Source organism: Chelonoidis abingdonii, chromosome 13 (assembly GCF_003597395.2).
Source record: "Chelonoidis abingdonii isolate Lonesome George chromosome 13, CheloAbing_2.0, whole genome shotgun sequence".
In the NCBI taxonomy this organism is placed as follows: Eukaryota; Metazoa; Chordata; order Testudines; family Testudinidae; genus Chelonoidis; species Chelonoidis abingdonii.
In genome coordinates this window covers 15,499,146-15,526,871 of record NC_133781.1, presented here as the reverse complement: position 1 = coordinate 15,526,871, position 27,726 = coordinate 15,499,146, and the positions used below count along the sequence as shown (strand labels likewise).

Here is a 27,726-nt window from a genome sequence, read left to right as displayed (position 1 = left end):
TTTTCTCCTTTGATGGTACCTTCCTTCTTTGTGGCTTCCAAGCTCCGTAATCTTGGTGTCCTGTTTAAAGCTTGACCTATCTCTTGATGATCCTTTTGGTTGGCTTTCAGTGTAGTTTTATACCATTTAGATGCTTTCCAGGTTGCAGTTCATCTCCCAATCAGATGCTAATGTCCCTATATTGGTTTTTGTCTCAGACTGATCTGTGATGATACAAGATTTGCAGGTCTCTGTCTCTGCGGTGGTGTTCTGCCTGGCTTTCAGTGTAGAAGAGACAAGCTAAAGATGACATGCAAGTCCTTAACTCTTGCTTTTGTGGTTTTAAATCAGAATAATATTGAATATTTTGTACCGTTTGGTAATTAAAACTTTGTTCCTAAGACACGGCTGTATTGTTATCCAATGTATTCCTGCAATACATGACCTATTGTATGTAATTTAAAGGAATGAAAATGGCCTGATTGAAAAGCCTAAACAGAAATGACTGAGCACAATCCTCAGTAGTATGTCTGTACATTCCTTACAAAAGAAAGTATCCTTTGTTCCTGTTAATCTGTCTGAAGCCTGTGAGTGTTCTGTTCTTCTAAGCACTCAGTTTGCCAACTCCAGGCAGCTGATTATTTTGTTCCTTTCCATATTGAACAAAGTCAGTTCAGTCTTCATTCTCAGTAGAAGTAGAACAAATACTCATCAGCCAATCTCTTTACTTGCCATTCAGTAACACTTTGGAGCATCAAAGCAGAAAATACTGTAATTATCTGGTGTTGAACACACAGGGAAGAAAAGTTGCATCTTGAGGGATGAGGTGAGAAATTAATCAACATGATGCAGAAAAGAGGACTTCAGAGAGGAGTAGCTGGAAGAAAACAAGATGAACAGAGATAGTAAAATCTTTTATGGCCTGGAAGTAAAAGTGCTTTAAAAATAATTGGTGAGCCATAATAGATGTAAAATAAACTGAAGAGATGAGAAAGAAGGAAATCATTTTCAGTATAGATTTCTTAAACAAAAATGTGAAAGTGTAAAGGGAGCAATACAAAAAGATGTTTATCAACTTGCTTCTTTTGGAAGCTATTTGCTTTTCCTGGCATAGGGCAGCATTCAATCCCATTTATAATTGAGTCACACTAATGATCAGTTACAAAGAACACTGAGATGTATTGTTTAGTGAGATCCCGCTAACTGTAAAGTGTATAGGCTCTTCTGTACAAAGGTGCAACAGGCTTAGGTAGGTAAGGGTAAGGACTTATTATGCCAGGGCAGTGGTTCTCAACCTATTTACCATTGTGAGTCTCATGTGTAGCTCTGTGTTATGTGGGCCGCATTCACACAATATATGTACTACCTATATGGCCCTGAGGCTGTCACATGGGCCACAGCTGTGTGCTGATAGTGTCACAAGTGTTCCAAGATTTGAGAACCACTGTGGCATGGTGTTGAAAGGATCCATGGTCTATTTTCCCCTTAACTGTGACTTTTCTGTACTGCCTGCTGTTTTAGAGTCATAACTCTAATGTTCTGTCACTTCTGTTTATATGCATTTCTTTAAGCCTCTAGACTATTTCTAGTCTATGAACTAAAAAACCACCTGGGCACCACAATAAAAGCTTAACTACTGGAGTGTAGACAGACATAGTGTAAAAAAAGACCAGTGTGTGCATACATCACAAAAAGTTTTTATGAATCTGAACAATCATGTTGTATTTTAAAATAATTTTTATGGTATCAAAACCAAAAGGTAACACTATCTTTATCGCACGACTCATTTCTTTTTAAAAAGTATCTTTAGCAAATCCCTAAGTGTTTGTGTTTTGAATCATTTTACCAGTTTTCACTCTTTAAATTTTTCTGATTTCTTTTCAACCCTTGCCTCTCCCCTTTTTTAATTAATTATTTTTTGTTGCAGCTGTTGCCCATCTTACCTCTTAGCCCTGTGTTGGAGCAGTTCAGCCTATTAAAATAGTGCCTAAGGGCTAAACAAGGTAGTCTGCACCTGCAAAGAATTGTCTATAGTGGATTCTGTGGTCCTAGGAACATCTTTTAGTTTTTCTTTATTTGTGTTAGTGTTTCCTTGTCGTGTCTGGTTTTAGAGCAAGAGGGCATTGGTAAATAGGTGGGTCTTGGAAAGAGTTCTGAAGACAGCCAAGTTTTGACTCCAAAAGCAAACAGGAAATGAAAGTCAACAGTCTGAAAATAGTTTTCCTACCTCCCTCCCAAATCTCTATCTATAAATATACTTTTACAAACAATTAAATATTGCATAGGGAGTGTGATCCAAGAAGCTTCATATCAACAACAAAAATGTAAATAGAAAATATCTGTGCAAGTGTTTCCTTGTTTTAAAGGGCACCCTTCTTAATCTGTAGGGCTTAATTTTACAAGATAAATAATACGCCCAAATTTATAAGATTAGCAGAAGTACGTGACCAAAATCTCTGAGTTAAATCAGGACTGTTGGTATGTAAATAGTTATATGCTATTATGGAAGGTATTATGGATAAAATTTCCGAAAGCACCGAAGTGATTTAGGGTAATATTTTCATTAATGTCTATGTTCTTAAACATAATTACAAACTGATAAATGGTACACTGAAATTATTAGAGATATGGCAGTCTTTGCACTCAGGGAAAGCTGTTAGTGTAAGGAATGGGTTTTGAGACCTTTTTATTTCACCTCTGGGTAATGCATTGGAAAACCTCCAGATGGCTCAGTGAAATGCCAAGAATTACACAGTGGGTTTTTTAATTCTTCAGCACATCATGTGTGTTCAGGTATTCTTGAGATAAAAGGGTCTCTCTAAGATTTTATGTTCCTGTTATTGTTAAAGGGAGGATGATCAATGCACATTGTCACCCACTTCCCTCAAAAAGGGGGGTGGGGGTGGGAGTGTTTCTTGTGTACTGTTTAAATTAACCACTGGATTAGGTCAATATTTACCATGTATTTCAAACAGGACAATACATGAAATCCTCTAATACTTGGTTTGCTATGAAACTTGCTATCTTGAAAACAATCTGTTTCTTAGTAGTAATTTCAGAAAAGTGGAGATGGAAGGCCCCTGCTGTTTCTACCAAATGGATAAGATCAAGACGATGGCTTGCTGGCATTTGTAAATACAATGGTGTCAGAAAAGAAAAAGCCCACGAGGGACAGAATCTGTATAGTCCAGAGAATTACTCTTGATTAAGCTTTTGTTCTTTCTTTCTCCTCCATACATCTTTGTAGGCGTATGAAAGAAGATTTCCTACATGTCCTCTAATCCCAATGTTTGTAGCTAGTGACACTGTGAATGAATTCAAGAGTGAGGATGGAGCTATCCATGTGATAGAAAGGCGCTGTAAACTGGATATAGATGCACCCCGGTTATTGAAAAAGGTAACTAAACAATTTTAAAATGGCTTTTATCCTAATTTTCTTGATACCAACCCACAAAAATGGAAACCTTTAACAAAATCTGTGGTAATCTTTCTCAGATTGCAGGAGTAGATTATGTTTACTTTGTCCAGAAGAACTCCTTGAACAGACAAGATCGGACTTTGCACATAGAGGCCTACAATGAAACCTTTTCTAACAGAGTCATCATTAATGAGCACTGCTGTTACACAGTGAGTAACACAGAGAATCTAACAGTTGTACAGATTGGGTTTGGTTGGCATTGACATTCAGCACTCATAACCAGAAGCTGGATTATTTCTGGCTCCTCCTAAAAATCAGAATTATTAGTATGCCATGGGTGTTGCTGTTAGTGTTAAAAGTAATCAACACATGTAAAAACCCTGATGCAAATTTGTTTTTTGTCCATTGGACATATTCCCACATTATAAAAGACAGACATTTCTCTCTGTGCTTGTGAGAAGCCAAAGTCTGTAATAGCAGAGTTGTGGCATGTCATGATTGATGATGCCCTGACAGAACTGTTGAAGGGAAGCTTGCACATCACTTGGTCACTTTCTGCATAGTGCTAGCCAGTGCTACAATTGTATTGTCAAGTGCGCTACAATTTAAGTGTTCAAGATTGTAATTTTAATCTAGATTTTTCTATCATATCTGTTTCTGTTTATAAGATGCTGACACGCTTTTTGGTGCAAAGCGCTTGTAGCATAATGATAGATTTGTTTAAGAAGGAAGTCAGAGAGCTAGCTGTTGCCATGCTCGCAGTTCCTTTATAGGTTGTAAAATACCCCTACTCTGATATGAGACACAAATGAAATAAAGCACAATTGTAATGTATGAATAAAGCTTGGAATGGACCTTGGAGGTAAAATCTAAACTAGCAAATGCAGCCACTCGTTTACATTGCAACACTTTCTGTAAATGAGTGCTTTCTGGTTGCAGAACATGTTTAAAGAGATGCTGGAAATGTTGAAATCTAGTTGATTTCAAAATATTAGTTAAAAGTAGTTTCAAGTACTGCATCTGCCCCTGGGTCTCTCTGCAATTTTTCTGTCTGCACTTGCCATGTGAAAGTTCCATATAAACAGGAGAAACATTCTATAGAAAAAATGCACAACATAATCCAGCTCAAATAGAGAAGCTCTTTTTCTTTGATCTTTCTTTTATAATAGTCTTAGGTAGTACTGTATTTGTAACACAGATAGGTTAAGTGTGAAATCAGAATTATAATTTAAAAATCAGAGACCTTGTGTCTTTTTTTAAAAAAAAATTCAGTTATTGATTTAGCTATATAAGTAAACATTCTTTCTGCATGCTTCTCTGCTTCATGTTAGCATGCTTTATGCTTGTCTAGGATGTTCAAGCCATTTAACATCAGTTTTCTCACCTTGTGAATATGAGAAGGAACACACTTTTATAACCGACTCATTATGAAACCTATTAGACTGTGGAATAGCTTCCAAAGGAAGAGTTGGAAGCCCCATGATGTGAAACATTAAGCATGTCATAAACAGATAGTAGGAGTTAATAGAACAGAAGTACTTTATATCTCTTTTGCCTGTAAAGAGTTAACAAGATCAGTGAGCCTGGCTGTCACCTGACCAGAGAACCAATCAGGGGACAGGATACTTTCAAATCTGGAGGGAGGGAAGTTTCTGTGTGTGCTGTTAGTTTTTGGTGGTGGTTCTCTCTGGGTTCTGAGAGTGACCAGACGTGCAACCAGGTTTCTCTCCAATCTCTCCGATACAGGCTCTTATCAATTCAAAATGGTGAGTACTAGGTAGATACGGCGAATTAGGCTTATGTTTGTTTTCTTTATTTGCAAATGTGCATTTGGCTGGAAGGAGTTCAAATTTGTATTTTGCTGAAAAGATTTTAATTTGTACTTATATACTTAGGCTGGGAGGGTATTCCCAGTGTCTATAGCTGAAAAACCCTGTACCTAATCCATCTTAAATTTACAAAGATAATTTTTACTGTTTTTCTCTCTTTAATTAAAAGCTTTTCTTGTTTAAGAACCTGATTGTTTTTGTTTTTGTTTTTTTTTTATTCTGGTGAGACCCCAGGGGACTGGGTGGGGAGAAAGGAGGGAAGGGGGAAAGAGGTGAATTTCTCTCTGTTAGGATTATTTCCTCTCTCTGGGAGGGAGGAAGGTGAATTTTCCTCTCTGTTTTTAGATTCAAGGAGTTTGAATCACAGTGATCTTCCAGGGTAACCCAGGGAGGCCTGGGAGAGGCAACGGTGGGGGAAAGGGGTTTACTTTCCTTGTGTTAAGATCTAGAGGGTCTTGGGGGTCCCCGGGCAAGGTTTTGGGGGGACCAGAGTGTACCAGGCACTGGAATTCCTAGTTGGTGGCCGTGCTACAGGTTCTAAGCTGGTAATTAAGCTTAAAGGAATTCATGCTGGTACCCCATCTTTTGGACGCTAAGGTTCAGGGTGGGGAATTATACCATGACAAAGCACTAAACTGGATTAGGTGCTGGAATAATCCTGCTCTAGCCAGGGTTAGACTAAATGACCTTGATAGGTTTCAGACATGGGATATTACCCAATACATAAATAATGGTCACAACAAGTAAATTCCAGTATGTCATGGGAGAAAAAACTAAAAGGGCCAATGACACAATTCTCTCAAATGAGACTTGTTCTGACTTTGTTTTTATGCCATTGAGTTGAGAACCAAAGCTGGAGAATCCATACACACTTCTCTGTCCGATGTGGAGGCGCCAGACTGCTGCTTTTTTCTTGGGTGGCAGTGTGGACTAAAACCAGTTACCAGTGCACTCAGCTGCTTATGATATAAGATGAGGAGAAAATCAGGAACGTATTTGAAGTTTGAGAAGGCTGTGGGGGAAGACATTCTGTACAGTCTGTAAAATCTGGCTCATTCAGGCTGATAACCGGAATAGAGGTGATAGCATTTGCACTACAGAAAAGGGTTTTGTTTTTTGTTTTTTTTTTTAAATCCAGAAGAGATCATAATCAAATCTAGCTAGGTCAGTGGTTCTCAAACTTTTGTACTGGTTACCCCTTTCAAATAGCAAGCCTCTGAGTGCGACCGCCCCCTTAATAAATTAAAAACAGTTTTAAATATATTTAACATTATTATAAATGTTGGATGCAAAGCGAGGTTTGGGGTGGAGGCTGACAGCTTGTAATAAACTGCATGACAGCATGTAATAAACTCACGACCCCCTGAGGGGTCCCGACCCCCAGTTTGAGAACCCCTGACCTAGGTAGTAAGTGGCGCTAATGTGTTGCAGTATTGTTGGTAGTAAATAATCCAAGAGGGAAGCATTGCAAATCTTGTGGATGTACAGATCTTGTGCCTCTGACTTGGAACGCAGTGTTTTTCCTCTTAGTTATTGTTAAAAGGGAAAATGTGCCATGATGGCTTTTGTAGAGACAATATGAAGGTTGCTTCTTTTCTTGTTGACTAATCTTTAGCTTTTTCAATCTGCATTTTGCAAAGGGACCAGAGGGTTCAAATTCCATTTACAGGACAAAACAAACTTAAATATGGAATTTTGACTATCCAAATACTTGTATGAGAAAATGTACAGTATGCAAAGAGTAACCAAAGTATGTGGTCTCTGCTGTCCTCCACCATTAGGTTCACCCTGACAATGAAGATTGGACCTGTTTTGAACAGTCAGCAAGCCTGGACATCAAGTCTTTCTTTGGCTTTGAAAGCACAGTGGAAAAGATTGCCATGAAACAGTACACCAGCAATATTAAAAAGGTGAACATACAGTCATGACGTAGATGCCTGGTTCTAGTTTGATTTAAACCCTGAAATGTAGCTGCTGCCACTTAACAGGCTGGTTGTCCATAGAAAACTAAATTACATGGCTTTTAGAGCAGGGTGTTGTGAAGTGTGTGTAGAAAGCAATCTGGGGGTCTCTTGGGATGCTTGACTGCCTTTTGTTGCATTTCCAAACAGGTCCTGTTTGTATCTAAGTGGAAATTTTATTGGCTAAAACACATATTTTTGTTTCAAAGGGGAAGGAAATAATAGAGTATTACCTGAAGCAGATGGAGGAAGAAGGGATAATGTTTGTTCCTCGTTGGACTCCTCCAATTATGTATAAGCTGGAGAACAGCACATCTCGCCTAGCACGGCCAGTTTCTCCTGCTATCAACATACCAGATACTGCCACAAAGGAGGGACTGAACAATAAGGAAGTGCTCAACACCTCCAGCAGCCCATCAGAGCCCACAGCAGGAACACCTGATGGTACATTTGGCATCTCTTGTATGGCCTGTTTGACTTTGCATTTTTAGCCAGGTTATTTGAAATGCTTGTAGACACCTTCTCTGCTGAGGACCCTCACATTAGTTTTTGGTTCATTAGTATTCATGTTGGTGCTGACCAGTTCTGGGAGCCCCCCCCCCCCCATCCTCCCATTTAACATTCATCTGTCTGGGTCCTGGATAACTGGGCTGGTAGCTGATCCTGTGATTGAGTAAAGGCCAGCATTTAAAAAAAAAAAATCACACTAAGGATTGATGGAGAGCAATAGTTAAGATTCCCAGGGAAGGAAGTGGAGAGCTCACCAAAAATCAACCCCATTCCATTGCAAATGGATTAAAATTGGTAGAGGAAAAGCAGCTCACTTGTAAAATATTAGCTAAAGTGGTAGTTTCTTTTCTTCTTAGACCCAACAGTTCAGACATTGTCATTTTCATTCAACTGAATGTAGTTAAGGCTGACAAATATGAGCAGCGTTGACTGGAAATAAGAACACGGGTTCTTCCACTTCAAGTACTTGCACATAAGATCGGTTGTTGTTTGACCTAGCAATTAGTAACTGCTGTAATAGTGTGTAAATCCCATTTCAGACAAACTCGATGCAGACTACATCAAGCGGTACCTGGGTGACTTGACACCATTGCAGGAAAGCTGCCTCATCCGACTTCGACAATGGCTCCAGGAAACACATAAGGGCAAAGTAAGAAACTAGTCACCAGTTTTAGCTTTCTGTGTTTCAGAGAAGTGCACAATATACAAGATGGACTTGACTGAATTAAGCAGAATGTGAATAATCCAGCCCAGGGGACTGACAGCCAAGCAGTTTCACAAGTCTACCTTCTATTAAAATGACCCCATTTCTTATGTCTGTAGTTATTGTGGAGTGACTATGTCTAATCCTCAGATCTACTTCCCTGACTGATTGTTGAATCCAATTATTTTAAGATGTGGTGGGGAAAGCATGAGCAGTCTTGAAATTCTATAAGATTTTAAAAGTTATGAAACACAATTTAACCAGTCTCTTCTGTATTTCCTGTGGAAACATATTCTGTTGCAGAAGGGTTTTATAACCAAGAGGGATCTAACCATAAATTATACAATAGCATTGTGTTCCACATACAGAATGTCCCAATTTTCACATGTTAAAAGCTCACAGATATTTGCGTGGGGTGAATTAAGGAAGTGTATCATCTTGGGTTTTTATAACCTTAAAAGCAGGTTGCCCATTATTCCAGAGTGTTTGGGAGGAGCCTAGAGTAAATGCTTGAACAGAAGTTTTTTGCTACTTAGAGTTTGAAACAAGAAATAAGTCATGTGATCTGTTCAAAAACGAAGAAGGCCCAGTGACTGTGCAACAGTGTACTTATCTACCCCGTGGGAGAGTCAAGTTCTGTAACCGTGGAGCTAACCAAAGGGGCACTTTTCTCTCCTTACTCTCTTTTGCTGTCCCTGTTCAGGGATTTTTTTTTTAAAGTGGTGTTCTGATAAGTTTGTAATTGTCTTCCTTTAATTAGTAGTGCAATTCAATCTGTGTGTATTTGCATTCAAGTTTATATATATCGGCTGTCTTAGATGTCAAAATTTCAAACTTTAATCAGTCCTTATTTTTCAATAGATCCCAAAGGATGAACATATTTTACGATTCTTGCGTGCCCGGGACTTCAATATTGACAAAGCCAGAGAGATTCTTTGCCAGTCACTAACATGGCGTAAACAGCACCAGGTGGACTATATTCTGGATACCTGGAACCCTCCACAAGTACTTCAAGATTATTATGCAGGAGGTTGGCATCACCATGACAAAGGTACATTTTATATTACTAGATACTGATGGGCACTTTATAATCAGAATTAAATAACTTTGTTAAACGCCTGCCAAATGTGTGGTGTGAAAGTGTGGGTAGTACCTTCATATTACATTGTACTTAAGTGCAGTTAAGTTAGTGGTTTGCAAGTGAGAGCAGACAAACTGACAGGACTCCTGGGTCCTGTTCCTAGCTCTGACTGTAATTTTGGTCAAATCACTTAGCTTTTCTGAGGCATTTGTAAAATTGGTAAATCTACTCGAGAGTGCTTGTGAGAGTTATTAATCATATTTTACAGCACTCTTAGTTGGGTAAAAGGGGCTATAAAAATGCTGAGTATTAATTACTTTCCTGTGGTTGGGGATTAAAACGCTATGCTTATTTACATATATTTTTTAATCAGCTTATTTCTGCTGTCAGAGACACTTGCTTATGGTGTAGCCAGTATTCGGCATCATCATTTCAGTGATAGGAATTGTGATGTTACAAACACAAAATACAGCAGGTTTATAAAGAGGAAAATGGCTTCTTATTTATTCTGTGTAATGGGTTATAGTCACATCCACAGAACTTAAGGATTCTGGCCCAGCTGCTGAAAGACACCGCCCAATTTGCCCCTGCTGTGTACTGGTCTTGTTAAAAAGTTGTAGAATCCCTCTCCCTCACTCTACCTGTACCTGGAGGGAGGGTTTCCAACCAGCTGTTCATCTTGGAAAGGGAGTAATCTGACTGCTAGCCTTCTGTGCTCTGATTTGTCTTTACCTGCTACCCAGCGCTATTCCCTTTAGCCCTTCCTGCTACTGTAAGCCTATGAAATAGTATAGGAGGCTGCTAGTAATAGCTGGCTACCATTTAATAGTGGCCATGCGGGAGAGAAGGTAGGCTTAACCACTGGAAAGCTGAGGTGGGTGCATGGATGGGTGTCCATCAACCCTATGGGTTGTACAGATTTTAGGAAGGAAATTGGATGTGTTCCTACATTTTTGAGAGAGGGACTTTGGTTCCTATTTCCCTCTTGCATACATCTAAGGTCCCCCCAATAACTAGGAAGGAAACAGATAAAAGTCTGAAGGTTGTTAGATTATAGTATATCAACTTTCCTGAGTAAGACAGAGGGTCTTCAGTCTTGTGTTTTGAACTCTTGGTCTTATCCTTGAATTCCCTTTGCTCTCTTGCCAACGTGTAAACTCTGCAGAGAGTTTCTCAGTTTGAAATCAGTTTAAAGCCTGGGGATACGTTACTTTTAAATCTCTCCTTACCAGTTCCCCTCCTTCTTGCACACACAAAGTGTGTTCCAAACTTCAGCTAAGTGGATTCTTTAGTTGCAGTGTTATAGCTGTGTTGGTCCCAAGATATTAGAGAGGCTGAGATAATCCTTTTATTGGGCCAACTGCTGGTGGTGAAAGAGACAGGCTTTTGAGCTTACACAGAGCTCTTCAGATCAAGCCATTTTTAATAACTCTTATCACGGGCAAGTCAGAGAGCAGCAGCTATAAATCAGGCTCTCTAGGATAGATCTATTAATGGTAACGAATGAAAGCTATCCATTTTACTTGAGCTTAAATTGTTAAACACGCATACAATCAGTGTGACTCTCCTATGCATGTGAGTTCTTATTTTGATAAGAGAGTCTCAAGCAAAGAATTGTTAAACAACAACCCTAGTGACTTATACAATGTAGTTGCAGTGTTAAGAACAAAACACTCCCAGTTATACAGCCTTGCCTCATGCCTCATATGGGTGGGGTAGGTTAATAAATTGTCATGAGTTAGGGGATTTTGTAGTTCTTGTATAAAACTTAACAGCTTCTTGTATAGTGCTGTAAAACCTGCATAATACATTCCAAAAAGATCTCTGCTTTAAGTGACAATTTTATTTTAACACTGAACAGTGTAACTCCATAAGTGTGTGGAATCTTTTAGACTCAGACACTGTTTCTGTGTCTGCAGACTGAACAGCTTGGGTTTTTAGTTCTTCAGCTTATTTTTTTGGTCTTGATTCCGAATCTGTTAAGCAAAGTGATAAATATCTAAACTGAAGAATGAATTTAACATTAACTTTAAGGGCATGGTTCAACAGAGTTTCTCTCTCCATAATGTCCTGCAGGAAAGCCTGCATAAATAAAGATGCCATGTATCTTCTGGTGCTTAGATGAACCTAGGTTAGCTAAATCAAACTGCCAAAAACTTAAACAACTGCCCTTTGAAAAGATAATTAACATAGGGCCAATGTATAGGTGCTTCCATTAAAATATAAAACTACAAAAAAGGAAGCTCACTAGTTGGTCAAAGCTTTCATAAGGAACAATATAGTCAAAGCTTGTCCCTCTCCCATTGTCTCTTTCCCCTCCTGCCCCCCAACTACTCTTGCAACATGTACTTCCCAAGTGTGTCACACTGTGTTGGCTGTCTCAGTCACTGGAAGGGGAGAAATCATAGACCTATTTAAAAGGGAGACTTCCTTCAGCAATTGAGTGACTCCGGGTCTATGTGTCTCTCTTTAAAATGTTAGAAGGAAATGATACTGAGCATTGAGATTAAGTTCCTTTGGCAAAATGGGCTTCTGTGCATGCTACTGAGACATGCTGACTTGTTCGTTCCAGAGAAATAGGCATGTGTGAAACTTGGGTGTGATCTGATTTAAGGGGGACTTTTCTTTCTTGGAGAGTCTTTAAACAACAGACAGCTTTGGAATCAAAACACTCAGGAACAAGGCTGTCTGTCATGGTGTGTTGCAGTGCCAGAGATGGCAATTTATGCTTGTGTACTGCAGTAGATTAGGACAGAATTAAAAATCCATCCCATAAAGAAGATTAACACATATTCCTAATAAAGAATTCCATTTAGAATACTGTGAAGGGCCAAAAATACCACTTATGGTCCCCAAAATATCAGCCCATGCACTTGTTCAGTCTGTTATCATGGAGGACATCTTAGTCATCTCAACAAACAAGAGGCAAGTCCTTGAATGTAAGGATCTCATTTGAAATTTGTCTCTGAAACAGACTTGCCCTCATCAGTCTTAACCAGCACTGCCGAGATTGTGTGCCAGCTCCACATAACATGTGGGGGAGATAGCTGTTTGTTTGTTAAAAGGCTCCAAAATGATACCTGCCATTATTTTACCAAATAAAGCATTGATCCAGAGAGTTGATTCTGCAGTATTGTTCACTCTAATGCAGTAATCTTTCCAAAGGCTTGTTGGGGGAAACCCAGAGTAGTGTCATTGTGAGAGAATGATTTAAGGCTCCAGACTTGACCAGAGATCTCTGATATCAGGAAAGATATATTGGACAAAAATCTATCCTTCCCTTGGCTACACTGGAGGCAGATTTTGTCCACATCTTGTCAAGTACAATTAAATGTCTTAGTTAATCAAAATCACTTAGGCTTTGTCTTCACTATCAAAAAAAGGGTTGTTTTGTAGTGAGGTAGCTAATTCAAATTAGCCATTTCACTTTAAAATCCTAGTATAAACAATTCACCAATAGTTCTTATTTCTATCTAGCTAGTAGGTCAAAACTATACTTCCCAACCTGGGCTTGACCTCAACTGGCTATATTAAAGTAAAACTTCACTGCCTTCTCTTCACTAGAATTGTACAGCAGGGTAGCAAAACTGAGTTAGCTATCTCACTGTAAAAACGCACCTTTTGACAATAAAGACACAGACTTCGTGTTTTCTGTTCAAGTTTTAAAACTAATTTACCATCTCTTGCTCTTCAGATGGGCGCCCTCTGTATGTGTTGAGGTTGGGACAGATGGATACCAAAGGCTTAGTGCGAGCTCTTGGGGAAGAAGCCTTACTTCGATATGTAAGTGCTTAAGAAATGACTTGTTTCCTGCCACACCAGAACGATCAGCACATAGTAGATATTTTTCTGTACACTTTAGCAAAGTGTTCTCAGTTTGAAAGCTGGAACCTCCCTGAATGGTTCATTTTAGTATTCTTTCAAACTGTGGACTGATGGCAAAAAGTCAGTTGTATGACAGTTACTATAGTTCTGGGCTGAGACATTATCACAGCTGCTTGTATAGTTTGCATAGTGCTTGAAACTTAAGCTTCTACATGTGCACAGGGAGAGAAATACATTCCTAGGTATTGTATGAGTAGCCTATTTATTTTTAATTTATAAAATAAACCCAGCCCATAGTCTTAGATGCAATATTTATTTTTAAAGGAAAATTACTTGCCTGTAATTCAGTTTCTTTGAAGGCATCACTGTGGGATTCTCACTGCTGATGTACCCGGCTTTCAAAATAGTACAGAACAGGCAAGCTCTAAAGAAGCATAATGGCAGCAGTAATTACCATGATCACAAGCCAGCCCCTACTTCTGGTGATTGCACACTTTGTTTCTGACGGTGCTATATCAATGTACTTAGCTTTATTGTCTGACTGTAAGACATAAGTTTTTTTCCATCTTTTTTGGTAATTATTGTAATTTTTCTGAGGGAGCCTTTGCTTCCCGCTCCTTCAGGAATTAAACAAAGGTTCAAAGGGAAGAAAAGTGGGGGGTTTAGGAAGGAGCTATGGGAGCTTTTGTCTTATGCCAAAAATCTGAGACCCAAGAGTGAAAATTCTGCACAGTGTCTTCATAGAAAAAAGAATTTGTTGGCACTGCTCAACTGAAGAGAAGTGTCCTACTCCACAAAATATATTTAATGCCTTTCTGACATTCATTTGCCCCGGAGGGAAAAGGTGGACCCTAAGATTTTATACCGAATTCTTCACCATAGTATCCAAGCACTAAATGAGATGCTTGTATGTTTTGTAATGTTCTTCTTAGAGCTCTCCTAAAAGTGATTGCACTCAATGCTACTCCTAAATCCACTGTTGCATGTCTTCACTAGATGTTCTTGTACACTGGTCTGAGGTTAGTGTGGGTTGCTGTAAGGCTCAGGTTATGAAGGTTGCATTTTCTCCCCAGTTCCACAAATCCAACAGTTTTAGAACATTTTCTAAAAGAACCCTCTCTTTTGTGTAGGTTCTTTCTATAAATGAAGAAGGACTGAGGCGATGTGAAGAGAATACAAAAGTATTTGGCAGGCCTATAAGGTGAAACATGAGAATCTTTGTTACTTTTTCAGAAATAGCATGAGGTCTGGTTTTGTATGGAGCAGTGTTGATGTTCAACAAGTTTGGCTACAAAGTTGCTTTATTTCCAGGCTCCAGTTTGGAATAGGATTTGCTCACTAAATCTCTTACCAGCCGCAAAAGGAATTCAGGGTTTGGAATGACTTCTGTCATAAAGCATTAAACTCCCTTCAGAGTTGATTGATTCCACCCTTTAACCTCCAAAGGATTACCAGTGCATGGCACTCTCATTTCTCATCTTCTCACTCTAAAGGATTCCCAGTCTCAGCTGACTAGAGGAGTGAGAAGCCAAGTATACGACTTGGGTCTCCTGTGTACTGCTATGGCCTTGTGCTGCCCAAGGGTGCTTACATGGTAAAGGTCAAAGATGAGGCAGCAATGAAATACATAACACTCACTTATTTAAAAAACAAAACATTTTGATTCATATGTCGTCTTTGGGAGTCATTCCAATGGCCTAGAATCAGTACAACATAGCTATAAGTATACAAGGATGAGTTCTGAATTCATACCCCTTGGTGTGGGCCTGATTTAGGAAGGCACTGAAACACATGCTTAAATCCTACTGACTTGACATGTGTTTTAATGCTGTCCTGTATGGGGAATGTTTTCCTGAATTGAATCCTAAATTCTGAAATGCAGACTTAAAATGCAGTGGCACTTTTAAAACATGCACTTGTGGTAGGAAACATGCATGCTGAATATTAAACGTCCAGTGCAGAACCAGTACTCTTTCCCCTGCTCCCCCAAAGCAGTGATTTATTAGGCACTATGATGGTGTCTTCTGTTTGCTAATAGGAACCTTTAATTGGTGATTGAAATGGTTGTCTATCCTTTGGTGACATGCCTGCCTTATATCAGAGAATAAGCAGAGTGATCGTTATACATAGTGTCATAGGTATGCATGGCACTTTATACTTAAGAAAAAATTTCTGCTCCAAAGATCTTACAATTTCCTGCATCTAGGGCAATACAAACTGTAGAGATGAGGTGGGAGGGAGTACTATGGCTGTGTAATGAAGGAAGAGTGTGGCAACTGCAAAACCACCAAAACTTATAGATCTGTGAAACAAAGCGGAGTGCTCACATCTCAGACCATCAAATTCTGTGGTATGGAATAATGAAATATGATTCTAATTGGTTTCTTTAAAAAACTCTGTAAAATTAACAGCTCTTGGACCTGTCTGGTGGATTTGGAGGGCTTGAATATGCGACATTTATGGAGACCTGGTGTCAAAGCATTACTAAGAATCATTGAAGTGGTTGAAGCCAATTATCCTGAAACATTGGGTCGCCTTCTTATCCTGAGAGCACCCAGAGTATTTCCAGTCCTCTGGACACTGGTACGTTTGTACTTCTAGTATCTGCGCACTTACCTCAGGATACTGGTATGCACTTTAAATGTACATGCTCTCTTGAAAACTCATCTTCACTGTGCTATAAACAGGAAATGTTGCCTCCTGGAAACTCCATTTTTATAAGATGCTTTATTTATGGAATTAGAACAAAAATTTCTAAAAGGAAAAATGTGTTTGTGTAGCCAAATGAATAACTTCACTCATTTACTGTATGTACTTTACATAACAGAGGATAAAACATAATATAATTATTTTGAAGTTACTTGAGGACCTGGGAATCTAACCAATTCTGTTTTTCTTTGTTTATAGGTTAGTCCATTCATTGATGACAACACCAGAAAGAAATTTCTTATTTATGCAGGAAATGACTACCAAGGACCTGGAGGGCTACTGGATTACATTGATAAAGAAATTATCCCAGATTTCCTTAGTGGGGAGTGCATGGTAGGAATTTTTAAACTATTAATGTAACAATTGATTTATTGTTTCCTTCTTACATTAAGCCTCACCCCTCTGCCCCCAACCTCCAAAACAAAGATTGCCAAGTGTGGTCTTGCTCTGCTATAAAGCATTTTCATGCTGGTTCTTCTGTATGACTCTGAGGTTGGAATGATTCTTTTTAGTAGCAGCATTTGCAAAAGAGAAACAGAATATTTCTGTAAAACTGATTGCTAATCATTAACAGGATACCCTGCACCTATAAATAAATGCATTTTAAAAACTCTCTTCCCCCATTACATGTCAAGACTCAAGTTCAGTCCAGTAGCACTGTCACATACTACTTATCCCAGGGCAGGAATGTATTCCTCACACCCTGTTTAGGTTCATAGCTCCATATATGTTAAGGCCAGAGGGGACCATTATCACAAGGTCTCACCTCCTGCGTAACACAGACCAGAGAACCTCACATCCAGTAGTTTCTCCATCATATGTGACATTCTCTACTGTTGCTAGAGAAACCGACCACTAGAGGCCTGAATTTGTTTTTGAAGTCTTTTAAAATTAAAATATTTGTCTACATATTAATGATTTAGGTTTTCTAGCTTCATATTTTTAAGAAAATTATTTCAGATCACCTATAAAGAGTTAAACTCCTCAGTTATGGTACCTGAACACCATTTTGTCGTAGTCCTCTCTGTTCCCCACAATCCCCTGCCCCCAATTCAGATCTCTGGAGGCTGTATTTGAAAACCAGAACTGAATGATGAGCCACAGCTCCATGAGGGAAGTGGGGAGCATAAGGATGAGACCAAATTTCGTGCTTCCAGATCTCTCCAAATCATAATTTGCCTTATGAAATGTGAATCCAGTCCTGCTATCCTTGTCTTGCCTGTCCCTCCTTCAAATCACCATTGGAATAGCAAGACCCTTTCAATTTAACAACTTCCCCTGGGATCTTAGAGCAATGTATAGTCCTTAAAGCCTTGTGGTATTCTATATGGTAGGAAAGCATTTATTCCCATTTTATAGCTGGAGAAACTGAGGCACGTACATAGCAACTCAGCAGCTTACCAGTTTAGCCAGGCATTGAACCTTGAACAAACAGTTCTCGGTCCTTGCTTACTTCATAAAACAGTGTTTTTCCTTTTTAATTATGGGAATCACTTAAATTCATAGCTCTAATGTCTCTCCTAAAAATGTGGTTTGATTTTCTTAATATATCATCTGATATATCACACCAGTGAATTTGTCTTTATGTGGATTGCGCTGTTTAATAGGTGCTCTCTCCCCCAACGTTTTTCTATCAAAGTCATCACAATAACGTGGAATTTGACTAAATCGGTTGTGTAAAAGCATTTCCTTTTAGGTTTACTTTATAAATCCCTGTAAATGGTTATTAACTTACTCCTCTGTCTTTTCATGGAAATGCTGTTGAGCTGCTTTTGTCATCCATTTAAAGACCATGGATTCCAGTGTACTTGCATACTAGGCATTTTGGACCAGAGTGTTTACTTTCAACTGGCTGCTACTTGCAGTAGCAGTAGCTTTCACTGAAGGGAGCCTGCTCTATGTAATTTAGAATTATGGAAGTCATTTATGAACCTGATAAATTTAAAATGCTGAATGCTTCCTGTCTGTTGCAGACAACAATGCAATATTCTCCTCTTTGTTCTGGTTAGTTCTGGATGAAATCTGAGTGCTTTAAGAGTATAAATAAACGAACTGCACAGCTGGTTTCGATATCACACTGTTGCATATATAAGGTCTTTACCTGTTTCTGATATGATGATCCTTACAGATGAGCAAAGAATTAAAAATAGACCAATTTTAGTAGTGAATTTATTGAAGAATATCTTTGATAACTGTAAGATGGTTTGCATGACCAAGTTCAGGTTGGGTCACGCTAATATATTACTCAGCTCTCCGTGTTCTCCAGGAATGCCTTGCAGAATTGGAGTTATTTCTGGGGGTGCCAGTGTGAGAATGTGGTTTTGCAAGGATGTTTAAATTCTGAAACGCATGGGGGAGGAGAAGATTCATATTGTTGCTTTCATGGCTTTGTTTTAAATCTCCAGTGTGACGTTCCCGAGGGTGGGCTAGTTCCAAAGTCTCTGTACCGGACTGCAGAAGAGTTGGAAAATGAAGACATAAAACTGTGGACTGAAACTATCTATCAGTCTGCAAGTGTCTTCAAGGGAGCTCCACACGAGGTACAGCTGCAGTCCTCACTCCTCCTCTTTTCATCTTGGGCTAGCACCCTGTGTCTTTCTTTGCTCGTATAAAATGAAAGCAGATTAGAACGGTTTAGAGCAGATATTTGGGTCTCCCTAAACACTCGGAATTCAAAAGCTTCTTTTGATCTCTCCTTGAAGCCATGAGTAATGCAACCCAAAATCAGGATCTGGGTAGCTTGTGAAGAAGTGTTAGTATTTTTTAAGACTCCTCATCCCTTTTGTGGAAGAGGTAGGCTGACTGGCTACTCTATTGCATTCCCTGACCAGAGCCTGTGAACCATCATTATTAGCTTATAAAAATGCTGCTGGCTCTATCCACTTAATGAATGGGATGACTTTTTCCCCCTTCATTAATACAGATTTTAAAAACTCAGAACTGAACAAGTTACTCCATTTCCTTTCAAGACCTTTAAAGAACCAGGCACTGAGTTTCACAATGAGTTTCACAATGAGTTTCACTAACTGAACTAATATTTTTAATATGTGACCTGCAAATAGAAAACAGCTATTTGTGCCTTCTCTTGTGGATTTAATATGTATAAATGAGCCAGAAAGGTTTTAAAGTCTCTCTTAACCTTAGAAATATCAGGAGTAAGAGTCTGATTTTTCCTGTTTTGCTAGAGATCTTTCTTGGAAGACCCAGACATGTGGAATGCAATCTCTTAGACTCTGATAAAAGGGAGATGGGTAGTTCTATCTTCAACAGAGGAGTTTTCCCGGTAGCAGTTTGTTCAGGCATTTGTGTTAAATACTAGTTAATCAAAACAATGTGGAAATAGTCTGAATAAGTCACTTCCTCTTTCAGTGACATTTCACTTGTTATCCTGCATATTCTTTTTTTGAAGGCTTTCAGAATGTGATGGGAGGAGGGGAGATGATTTTGGGGCCTTCTGTACACCATAAACAAACAAGAAAGCCATAAACAAACCCATTTTGTAGCTTTTGCAAGTCACTTTGACTTGCCTAACCAAGTGCAAATGTGAGAGCTCTGATGGTATCAGTATTTTTGTTACGGAAGGTGGTACCTTTTAGCCCATTCCCCAAAAGTCCTGTTGCTGTAGGAGGAGCATGGATATCTGTTTTTCTCTGCTTATGAGTATATACCTTTAGAAAAAAAAATAGTAAGGCTTTCAATAAAGGCCACAAAGAGATAAGACAGAAAAAGGCTCTATCTGCTCATGAAAGCTCTCACAGTTCCTATCTCAAAGGAGGTAATATGATAAATGAGTGAATTTGTATCTATTCTAGAGCATTCTTAATAATCAAAACAAATCGAGATCTCACCTACAGTAGCTTTTCTTTCCTGGTAAGAATTTCAGCATTTACTGAGCATATTGCTATTGTCTAATCTAACTCTTCTCCTCTCCCTAGATTTTCATTCAGATTGTGGATGCCTCATCTGTGATCACATGGGATTTTGATGTGTGCAAAGGCGACATTGTTTTTAACATCTATCACTCCAAACGAGTGCCACAGCCTCCTAAAAAGGACTCTCTGGGCACCCACAGCATTACATCTCCTGGGGGGAACAACGTACAGCTCATAGATAAAGTCTGGCAGTTAGGGCGTGATTACAGTATGGTGGAGTCCCCACTTATCTGCAAGGAAGGGGAGAGTGTGCAGGTAAGATCATTAATTCAGCTGTCAGAGCAAGGCTTTATCTTTCTAAATTTGATGTTTCTTCCAGGAGATACCTTAGTGTAGCAATGCAGACCATCAGCAGCGGGGCTCATTGTCCGTCTGCCTGGCATGTCTGTTTGCATCCTTCTGATGAGGTTGTAGGGAGGGAAGGGAAGGGTAGCTATTGTTTAATCCCTAGTAGCTGATCCCATATGCCAAGCTGACAAGCAAGACTGAAGGAATACACGCAATCCAAAAGCAGCCAGTAAGACACATTCATAGTCTGGCAGCCTTGATGGTGTTGCTTTCTGACATGAAGCTAGCCAAGCAGTGTGTGTCTGCATTCGGGGGGTTGAGGTATTCTCTGATTAGAGATGGGACCTGGAAATTGAGACTCAGGGGTTCTGTTCCTGACTGCCCTGGGCTGTGACACTTAAGCCAAAACTTCCAAACTTCAGGCTGCTAATGCTATATTTATGTACCTAAGCAAAGTGGCCTGAATTTCAGAGGTATGGTGCACCCACAGCTGCTTTTCACTGGAAGCTATGGATGTTGATTTCTTCTGAAAATCAGGCTTCTTATTAAAATTGCCTAACTTCAGCTGTCCAAATTTGGAAAATATTGGCCGTAACTACTTCTGCGCTTCAGTTTTGCATGTAAGATGGGGACACTTGCAGGGGTGTGGTTAGCTTCACTGCTTTGAGACAGCTGCTCACTAAAATAAAATTTGCAGATGAGACAAAGGTGGGAGATAATGCCAGTACAGAGGACCAGAATATCATAAAAGATGATTTGGAAAACTTTGAAAATTGGAGTAATAGAAATGGGATGACATTTAATAATACAAAGTGTAGGGTCATGCACTTAGAGACTAACAACAAATTTTTTTTTGCTGTAAGCCGGATGTGACAGGAGGAGAAGACCTGGGCATATTGGTTGATCACAGGATGACTTTGAGCTGCCAATATTTGGATACATCAGGCGAGGTATTTCTAGTAGAGATAGGGAAGTGTTAGTACCATTATACAAGGCACTGGTGAGACCTCGTCTGGAATACTGCATGCAGTTCTGGTTTCCCATGTTTAAGAAGGATGAATTCAAACTGGAACAGGTTCAGAGAAGGGCTACTAGGATGATTCAAGGAATGGAAAAATCTACCTTCTGAGAGGAGACTTAAGGAGTTTAGTTTGTTTAGCTTAACCAAACGAAGGATGAGGGGAGATACAATTGCTGTCCTGTAAATACATCAGAGAGGGATAGGAGTTATTTAAGTTAAGGGTCAATGTTGGCACAAGAACAAATGAATGTAAACTGGCCATCTAAAAGTTTTAGTTTTAACCATCAGAGGACAGAAGTTGTGGAACAGCCTTCCAAGGGGAGTAGTTGGGGCAAAACCTAACTTGTTCAAGACTGAGCTTGGTGAGTTATGGAGGGGATGGTATGATGAGACTGCCAACAATGGCATATGGCCCATCTGTGACTGCTGGCAGCAAGTATCTCCAGCAGCCAGGGACGGCAAGGGGGAGGGCTCTGAATCACTACAGAAAATTTTTTTCCAGTTGTCTGGCTTGTAGGTCTTGCCCACCTGCTCAGTGTCTAACAAATCACCATATTTGGGGTCAGGAAGGACAGGTCAGATTGGAAGAAAGCCTGGAGGGGGGAGGATTTCGTCGCCTTCTACAACATGGGTCACGTGCTGATTTGAACTAGGGTAAATGGTAGAATCTCTGTAAGTTGAAGTCTTTAAATCAAGATTTGAGGACTTCAGAAACTGAGCCAGAGGCTATGGGCCTATTGCAGAAGAAGGTGGGTGAGGTTCTGTGGCCTGTGATGTGCAGGAGGTCAGGCTACATGATCATGATGGTCCCAAGTAATTTACCCTGTGAGGACTGAGGTCTTGATTTTAAGTTCCTTGTGTTTTATTTTGAACACCCCAGCAGCAGAGAAGTGAGAAGGTCTGTTTGTAATTTTCTAATGTAACTTTTGGTAGCCCCCTGTATCAGTAAAGTCTGGCTGGCCAGTAACATTAATGGGCAGAGGAGCTGGAATGTCACCATTTGAAAACACTTGAAGTGCATGCCGGCAGTCTCCTGCTGTCTGAACAATGAATTTCATTCCAACATGCAAATACTTGACTTTGTATTAACAAGTTTATTTCCATTGTTGCTGCTTCCAGGGGTCTCATGTGACCAGATGGCCTGGCTTCTATATTCTTCAATGGAAATTTCACAGCATGCCTGCCTGTGCCACAACCAGTCTGCCTCGTGTGGATGATGTACTGGCATCTCTACAGGTCTCCTCTCATAAGTGCAAAGTGATGTACTATACAGAAGTGATAGGATCAGAAGATTTCAGGTATGTCTCATGAAGGTCTCAATGTCAAGCATTCCTTTTTGTGTCCAGCTTACTTTTTGCTTTATAGTACAAATACCAGAAGCCAAGTCCACTAAAAAAAAAAAAAAAAAAATCAAAATACTTTGCTATAGTTGCCTTGGATAGAAAGGGCACTGTGTGGACTTGTACTGTACTTAAAGAATCTACGTATTGTAAATAAAGCCCGATGAGACTAAATAGACGGTAGCTCAGAAAAATAACTAGCTTACACCACAAGCAGGGGCGGCTCTAGCTTTTTTGCCGCCCCAAGCATGGCAGTCAGGCAGCCTTCAGCGGCTTGCCTGTGGGAGGTCTGCTGGTCCCGCGGATTTGGCAGCAGGTACGCCGAAGCCGTGGGACCGGCGGACCTCCCGCAGGCAAGCCGCTGCAGTCTGCACGCCTGCTGTGCTAGGGTCGGCGGAGACGCGGGCTGCCCCCCCCGCCCCCCCCCCCCCCCCCCCCCCCCCCCCGCAGCTTGCCATGCCAGGCACTCGCTTGGAGCGCTGGTGCCTGGAGCCGCCACTGACCACAAGAGAAAGTGAATTGGTCTCATCTTAGTTGCTAATGTGGATTTAACCCATATCACAAAAACACTACTTGATTTAGCAGACTTGCTGGGTTCTTACTTAAAAGTTAATGCAAGTTAAAACTAAAGGATGTGCCAGTACTATGCTTAGCTGAGACTACTTCTAAGTCTCACTTTCAAGTGCAACAGATTTCTCCATAACCAATTGTGCTGCCCACAGATAGTATTTTTTCTTGTTACACACGAGAGCCTCTGCATGCTGACACTAAGGTTCTTTAGGTTTAGCTGGTATAGTCAAGTTGCGTAGTAAATTGCACTTAAACAAAGATGCATAGCAGAACTTCAATCTCCTCTTCTGAAGCCTAAAACTTCTGTCTTATTGCAGAGGATCTATGACCAGCCTTGAATCAAGCCACAGTGGATTCTCCCAGCTCAGCGCTGCCACAACCTCTTCCAGCCAGTCCCACTCCAGCTCCATGATTTCCAGGTAGTGCCACAGCAAATGAAAAGCAAATGGATGACATGGCTGGATCCTCATCTGTGGCAGCTGACTGCAATACAGCATATTCAAGTGGCATTTGCAAAAAACAAAACCCTTTTATAGATAAAGTAGCTGTTTGAATTTTAAACGTAGTGTTTCTGTTCTGATAGCTAGTCTCTTTAACTTTAACCCTAGCCCCTATCTCAGCCATAGATTTTTGTAAGCATGCTTGCACGAATCCTAACTGTAAAATACAAGGGCTTTCTTGGAAGAAAAAGAGTAATCGATGTGTTGATTAAGAATTATTTTTTAAAAAATGGCCCGTTAGGTGATAAAAAGCAAAAACAATCCTACCAAAAATATATTCCATAGTGCTTTAGAAAGCAAACACAAGCTCTTGCCTTCTCGCCACATCATGGAATACCCTGGCTTCGTCCAGCTGCTGCAAGCTCTCCTGCCACTGCCACTCACTTGCACTGCTGTTCAAGAGACGAAGGAAAGCAGTTCCTGGCTATTGGCCTGTGCACATGGAAAGTCATTACAGCAGAGTTACGGGCAAGCCATTAACACTAATACCTTTTGCATGAGCACATTGTTGGGGGGGTCCCAACTCTTTAGGATTTCTCTGACCATTTAGGATACATCTTTACGTCGATTAAAAACCCCACGGCTGGTCCAGACTCTCTCTCCAGGGCTGAAAAATTGCTGTGTAGACATCTGGGCTAGAGCCTGAGCTCTGGGACTCAAGCCCACGTCCACTGATCTGAGCTAGTTGAGGTTTTTTTATCCCTGCGTAGGCATACTCTTAGGGGCTAAAAATAAATGTAGCCCTTTTCCTTGAACTTACTTTTTAAGCACTGATGGTGGGGAGGAGAGCAGGCTCTCCCTCACCATGACCCAAAGGCTGGTCCAGATTGGGTCCTTGGTTTATTTCTCACTTCATTCTGGAGTCACCTTTTACCCACTCCACTTACCTGCTACACTCCACAAGCACTCATTTTACTGGGATTTGCTTTATGCTAGGAGTGTAGATGAACATGTTCCTCACAGCAGAATTAGGCTTGCTCCTTAAATCAGTCAGGAGGCAGTGTGGCTACAGCAGTTAACCTTTCCTGCACTTGCTCTGCCTCAAATTCTGGCCTCAGGTACACTAGGAAAAAGCAGAACTTTCCAGCTTCGATTGGTGGTAAATAATGTAAACTGCTTTCATTGTTGCAATCACCAGTGGTGAAGTTCTTGTCTGGGTTATCTTTTTCCACTCTATTACATAGGTCCCCAGCTGTCCTGCGTGCTTGGGGACTCACCTGATGTCAGTTCAGGTTCTTTACCTCAAAGCAATTAACTACTGAATCTCCCAAGGCACACAGAAGATGTAAATGTTGAGTAAACACTTTTTTGATAAGTGAGCTAAAAACACAGCATTCAGAACATTAATATTTGATGTGCCACCTGGCATTACACTGCAGTACAAGAGATTACAGCTTGGAACCCAGCACAAGTTGCTTATTTAGACCACTGGTCGAAAGCCTTTCCCCTGCTAGAAAACTAAATTCTCCATCCAGCTAGAATAAGTTGCTGTATTGCTACAGCCCTTAATAGCAAGCTGGATAGGATCTTAGAAGGGCTGCAATAGCCTTGTTTTTGCTCATGGGGAAACATTTGCTGGAGTATTGCATGTTAGGGATTTACTTAAGATAACAAGCTGCCCTGTTGGAAGAAAGCTGAGCCCTGAGAAATTCTGAGTAAACATTTTAAAATGCCCAGCATTTGTACATCCCGGTTTGTGGAAAAAACAAACTGACGTGCAGCATGTGAAGCACAACACTTGCAAGCCAATGCCGGCATGCAGTGTTGCTAACAAAGACGAACAAAGCTCAGTATTAATAAATCAGATTAACTCTGCTGAAAAACACACCCTCATGCACTTGATACCCAATCAGGCACCTTCGACTTGCAGTTGGTAAAGTTTGCTTTAAAATCAAAGGCAGAGGTGGGGCTCACACTGGCTGCCAAGAATATTGGCAAACTAGTGCTGGGGCAAAAAACTGCCCAGATGTTAAACAGGTCCACACCCAGTGTATGTACTGTATATGGACTGTGCTGGTTTTCCTACCCTTTGTATAAACTACCTATAATCCTGCTTACTGAGATTTCCTCTGAAGAGAGGTAGTTGGATACTTGATCCACAGGAGCCAGTGTTCTCAGACACAGAGGAGCTAATGCCAGAGAAGGCACTATACCGTTAACTCATGTGGTCACATTTGTGCCTGTTTTTCAAGGGCTCTACCTTGAAGATGGTCCCCTCTTTCTCTCTCTCTTTCTCTCTCTCTCAGATGGCGATTTTGCTGACAGCTGTAAAGAAACTGCTTCATTCAACAGTCCACATCTGCCCTGAGGTGTCTGGCTTTGTAGACCTTTTTGAGTTATAGCCACTTTTCAAGGCTGAAGATCTCTTGGGTTTTTTTTTAGTTAGTGGCACTTGGGGGTTTCCTCAAAGTCTAATGCATCTTTAAAAACTCAAACCACAGGACAGCACAAACAGCTGAGGGGCTAATACACCAGAAAAACAAGATAAAGTTTCCTCTTAGTGAAGTACTATGGCAAATAGGACTTACTTATGCAGTTTGAAATAGACTTGATCAATTTTAATACCCTCGGTCTCCTCTTTTTCATTGATATTGCTGTTCTTCCTTTCTGCCAACACACTGACCATTCTGTTGGCTTTTCTCCCCTGTATTACCAATGTCCCGTCCCTGCCCTCTTGTCCATATTCATGAATTGCATATCAAATTCTGTAAATGTTTTGTAAACATATTACCTCACTGTTGGTAATAAGAAACAGTCTTTAAAAGATTTTTTTATTGTTAATAATAAATGTGAACTGTTTGGGGAAAAAAAATCCGACTCCTTGTAGCAATGGCAGTCTTTGGCATCAGGTGTAATGCACAGTGGAAACTGCTGAAGGGTTTAAGTGTCTCCCAGTGGGATTCTGCAGTGCTACCGTGGGACTGGCAAAGAGTCCTCTTCAGCTTGTGCTGTGGTTTACCTTTTCCTGTTTCAAGGTGTAGCTTGGTCATTGCAAACGAGTGGGCTTTTCCAAGCAGAGCGTAGGACCTAGACAGCAAGGGCAAGGTGTATCGGAAAGGAGGGGTTGCCTTTTCCACAAGGAAATTGTCTCACACTGCGATAGGATCCAGCTTCTCAGAGGAATTACCCTACAGCCCATCTTCCTCTGGTATTGCAAACTCTACCCATGTTATGAATAGCCAAGAGGAACCATGATAATTTAAAGCTGGATATGTTATAATATCTTGGAAAACAGCGCCAATAAATCTGTCACTATATAAAGAAACCACTTCTGTGCTTTCACCAGAGAGAAAATGGTTCCAAATCCTTTGATCCAGGTTTGGCGTGGTAGCTACTCTACCAGCGGAGCCAATGCACTGCAATAGCGTCTGTGTTTTTGATGTAATAGTTGTGCCTCACAAAATGTTTTCTTTGAACCAGAGTCCATTCCAGAAACAAAACTCAGTACAAATGGCTATTCCGATGTAAAGGTAACTTTAACCAGTATGGTTGTTCCCTTTGAGTGCTAAAAATGCATACGGGTGTTATAATGTTCAAGGCCTATGTTTTTACCTATGGCTCACCATGTTAGCATTAGAGTGAGTGGCAGTCCTTGCCAGCCTGTGCAGCCACCCAATTGCTGATCCGGTTTTGCCTGCTGCCCGTGCAGTACATAAGCAAGCGGTAACCTAGGCTTCCCCAATTATGTGCAGGGCTGCCAGTTGGGGGAAAAAAAACCTCTTGACAGATCACATCTCCCAGTCACTAATAAACATGAAATGCCACATTGTTTTAAAAACTCTTCCTTTTTGGTGAAGAACTGCCATAGCGTCCATTTATTTTCAGTCATTCAGATTTTTATACAAACCTGTACTGCCTCTAAACAGCATCTTTGAGAGTTGTGAAGTCCTATTAGCAAAAACAGAGCTGGTGCCTGGCCTATTTAATGTTTTCATGCAAAGATAAGAATGAACTATCTTTTTGCTGATCACACAGTTCTGCAAAAGTCTGACAGTGTGGGCACAATCTAAAAACACTTCAAGCCTCACTTGTTATCGAAGGTGCATAGTGAGGTAGTGCT

The 27,726-nt window shown here is 40.3% G+C and overlaps 1 protein-coding gene across 2 annotated transcripts in view; it reads left to right on the top strand.

The window, feature by feature from the left end:
• Positions 1-26,478, top strand: part of SEC14L1 (SEC14 like lipid binding 1) — a 55,699-nt gene extending 29,221 nt beyond the window's left edge. For both annotated transcript variants that reach the window (XM_075071773.1, XM_032792801.2), the window contains 15 exons: positions 3,227-3,376; positions 3,475-3,606; positions 7,008-7,136; positions 7,397-7,631; positions 8,237-8,346; positions 9,262-9,451; positions 13,176-13,264; positions 14,437-14,507; positions 15,718-15,889; positions 16,214-16,348; positions 18,421-18,555; positions 19,951-20,202; positions 22,376-22,554; positions 23,484-23,585; positions 25,913-26,478. In XM_075071773.1, the coding sequence (XP_074927874.1) occupies positions 3,266-3,376; positions 3,475-3,606; positions 7,008-7,136; positions 7,397-7,631; positions 8,237-8,346; positions 9,262-9,451; positions 13,176-13,264; positions 14,437-14,507; positions 15,718-15,889; positions 16,214-16,348; positions 18,421-18,555; positions 19,951-20,202; positions 22,376-22,554; positions 23,484-23,585; positions 25,913-25,928 (2,058 nt within the window). In that variant the 5' untranslated portion in view covers positions 3,227-3,265 and the 3' untranslated portion in view covers positions 25,929-26,478. The remainder of the gene's footprint in view (positions 1-3,226; positions 3,377-3,474; positions 3,607-7,007; positions 7,137-7,396; positions 7,632-8,236; positions 8,347-9,261; positions 9,452-13,175; positions 13,265-14,436; positions 14,508-15,717; positions 15,890-16,213; positions 16,349-18,420; positions 18,556-19,950; positions 20,203-22,375; positions 22,555-23,483; positions 23,586-25,912) is intronic.
• The last annotated feature ends 1,248 nt before the right edge of the window (positions 26,479-27,726 follow it).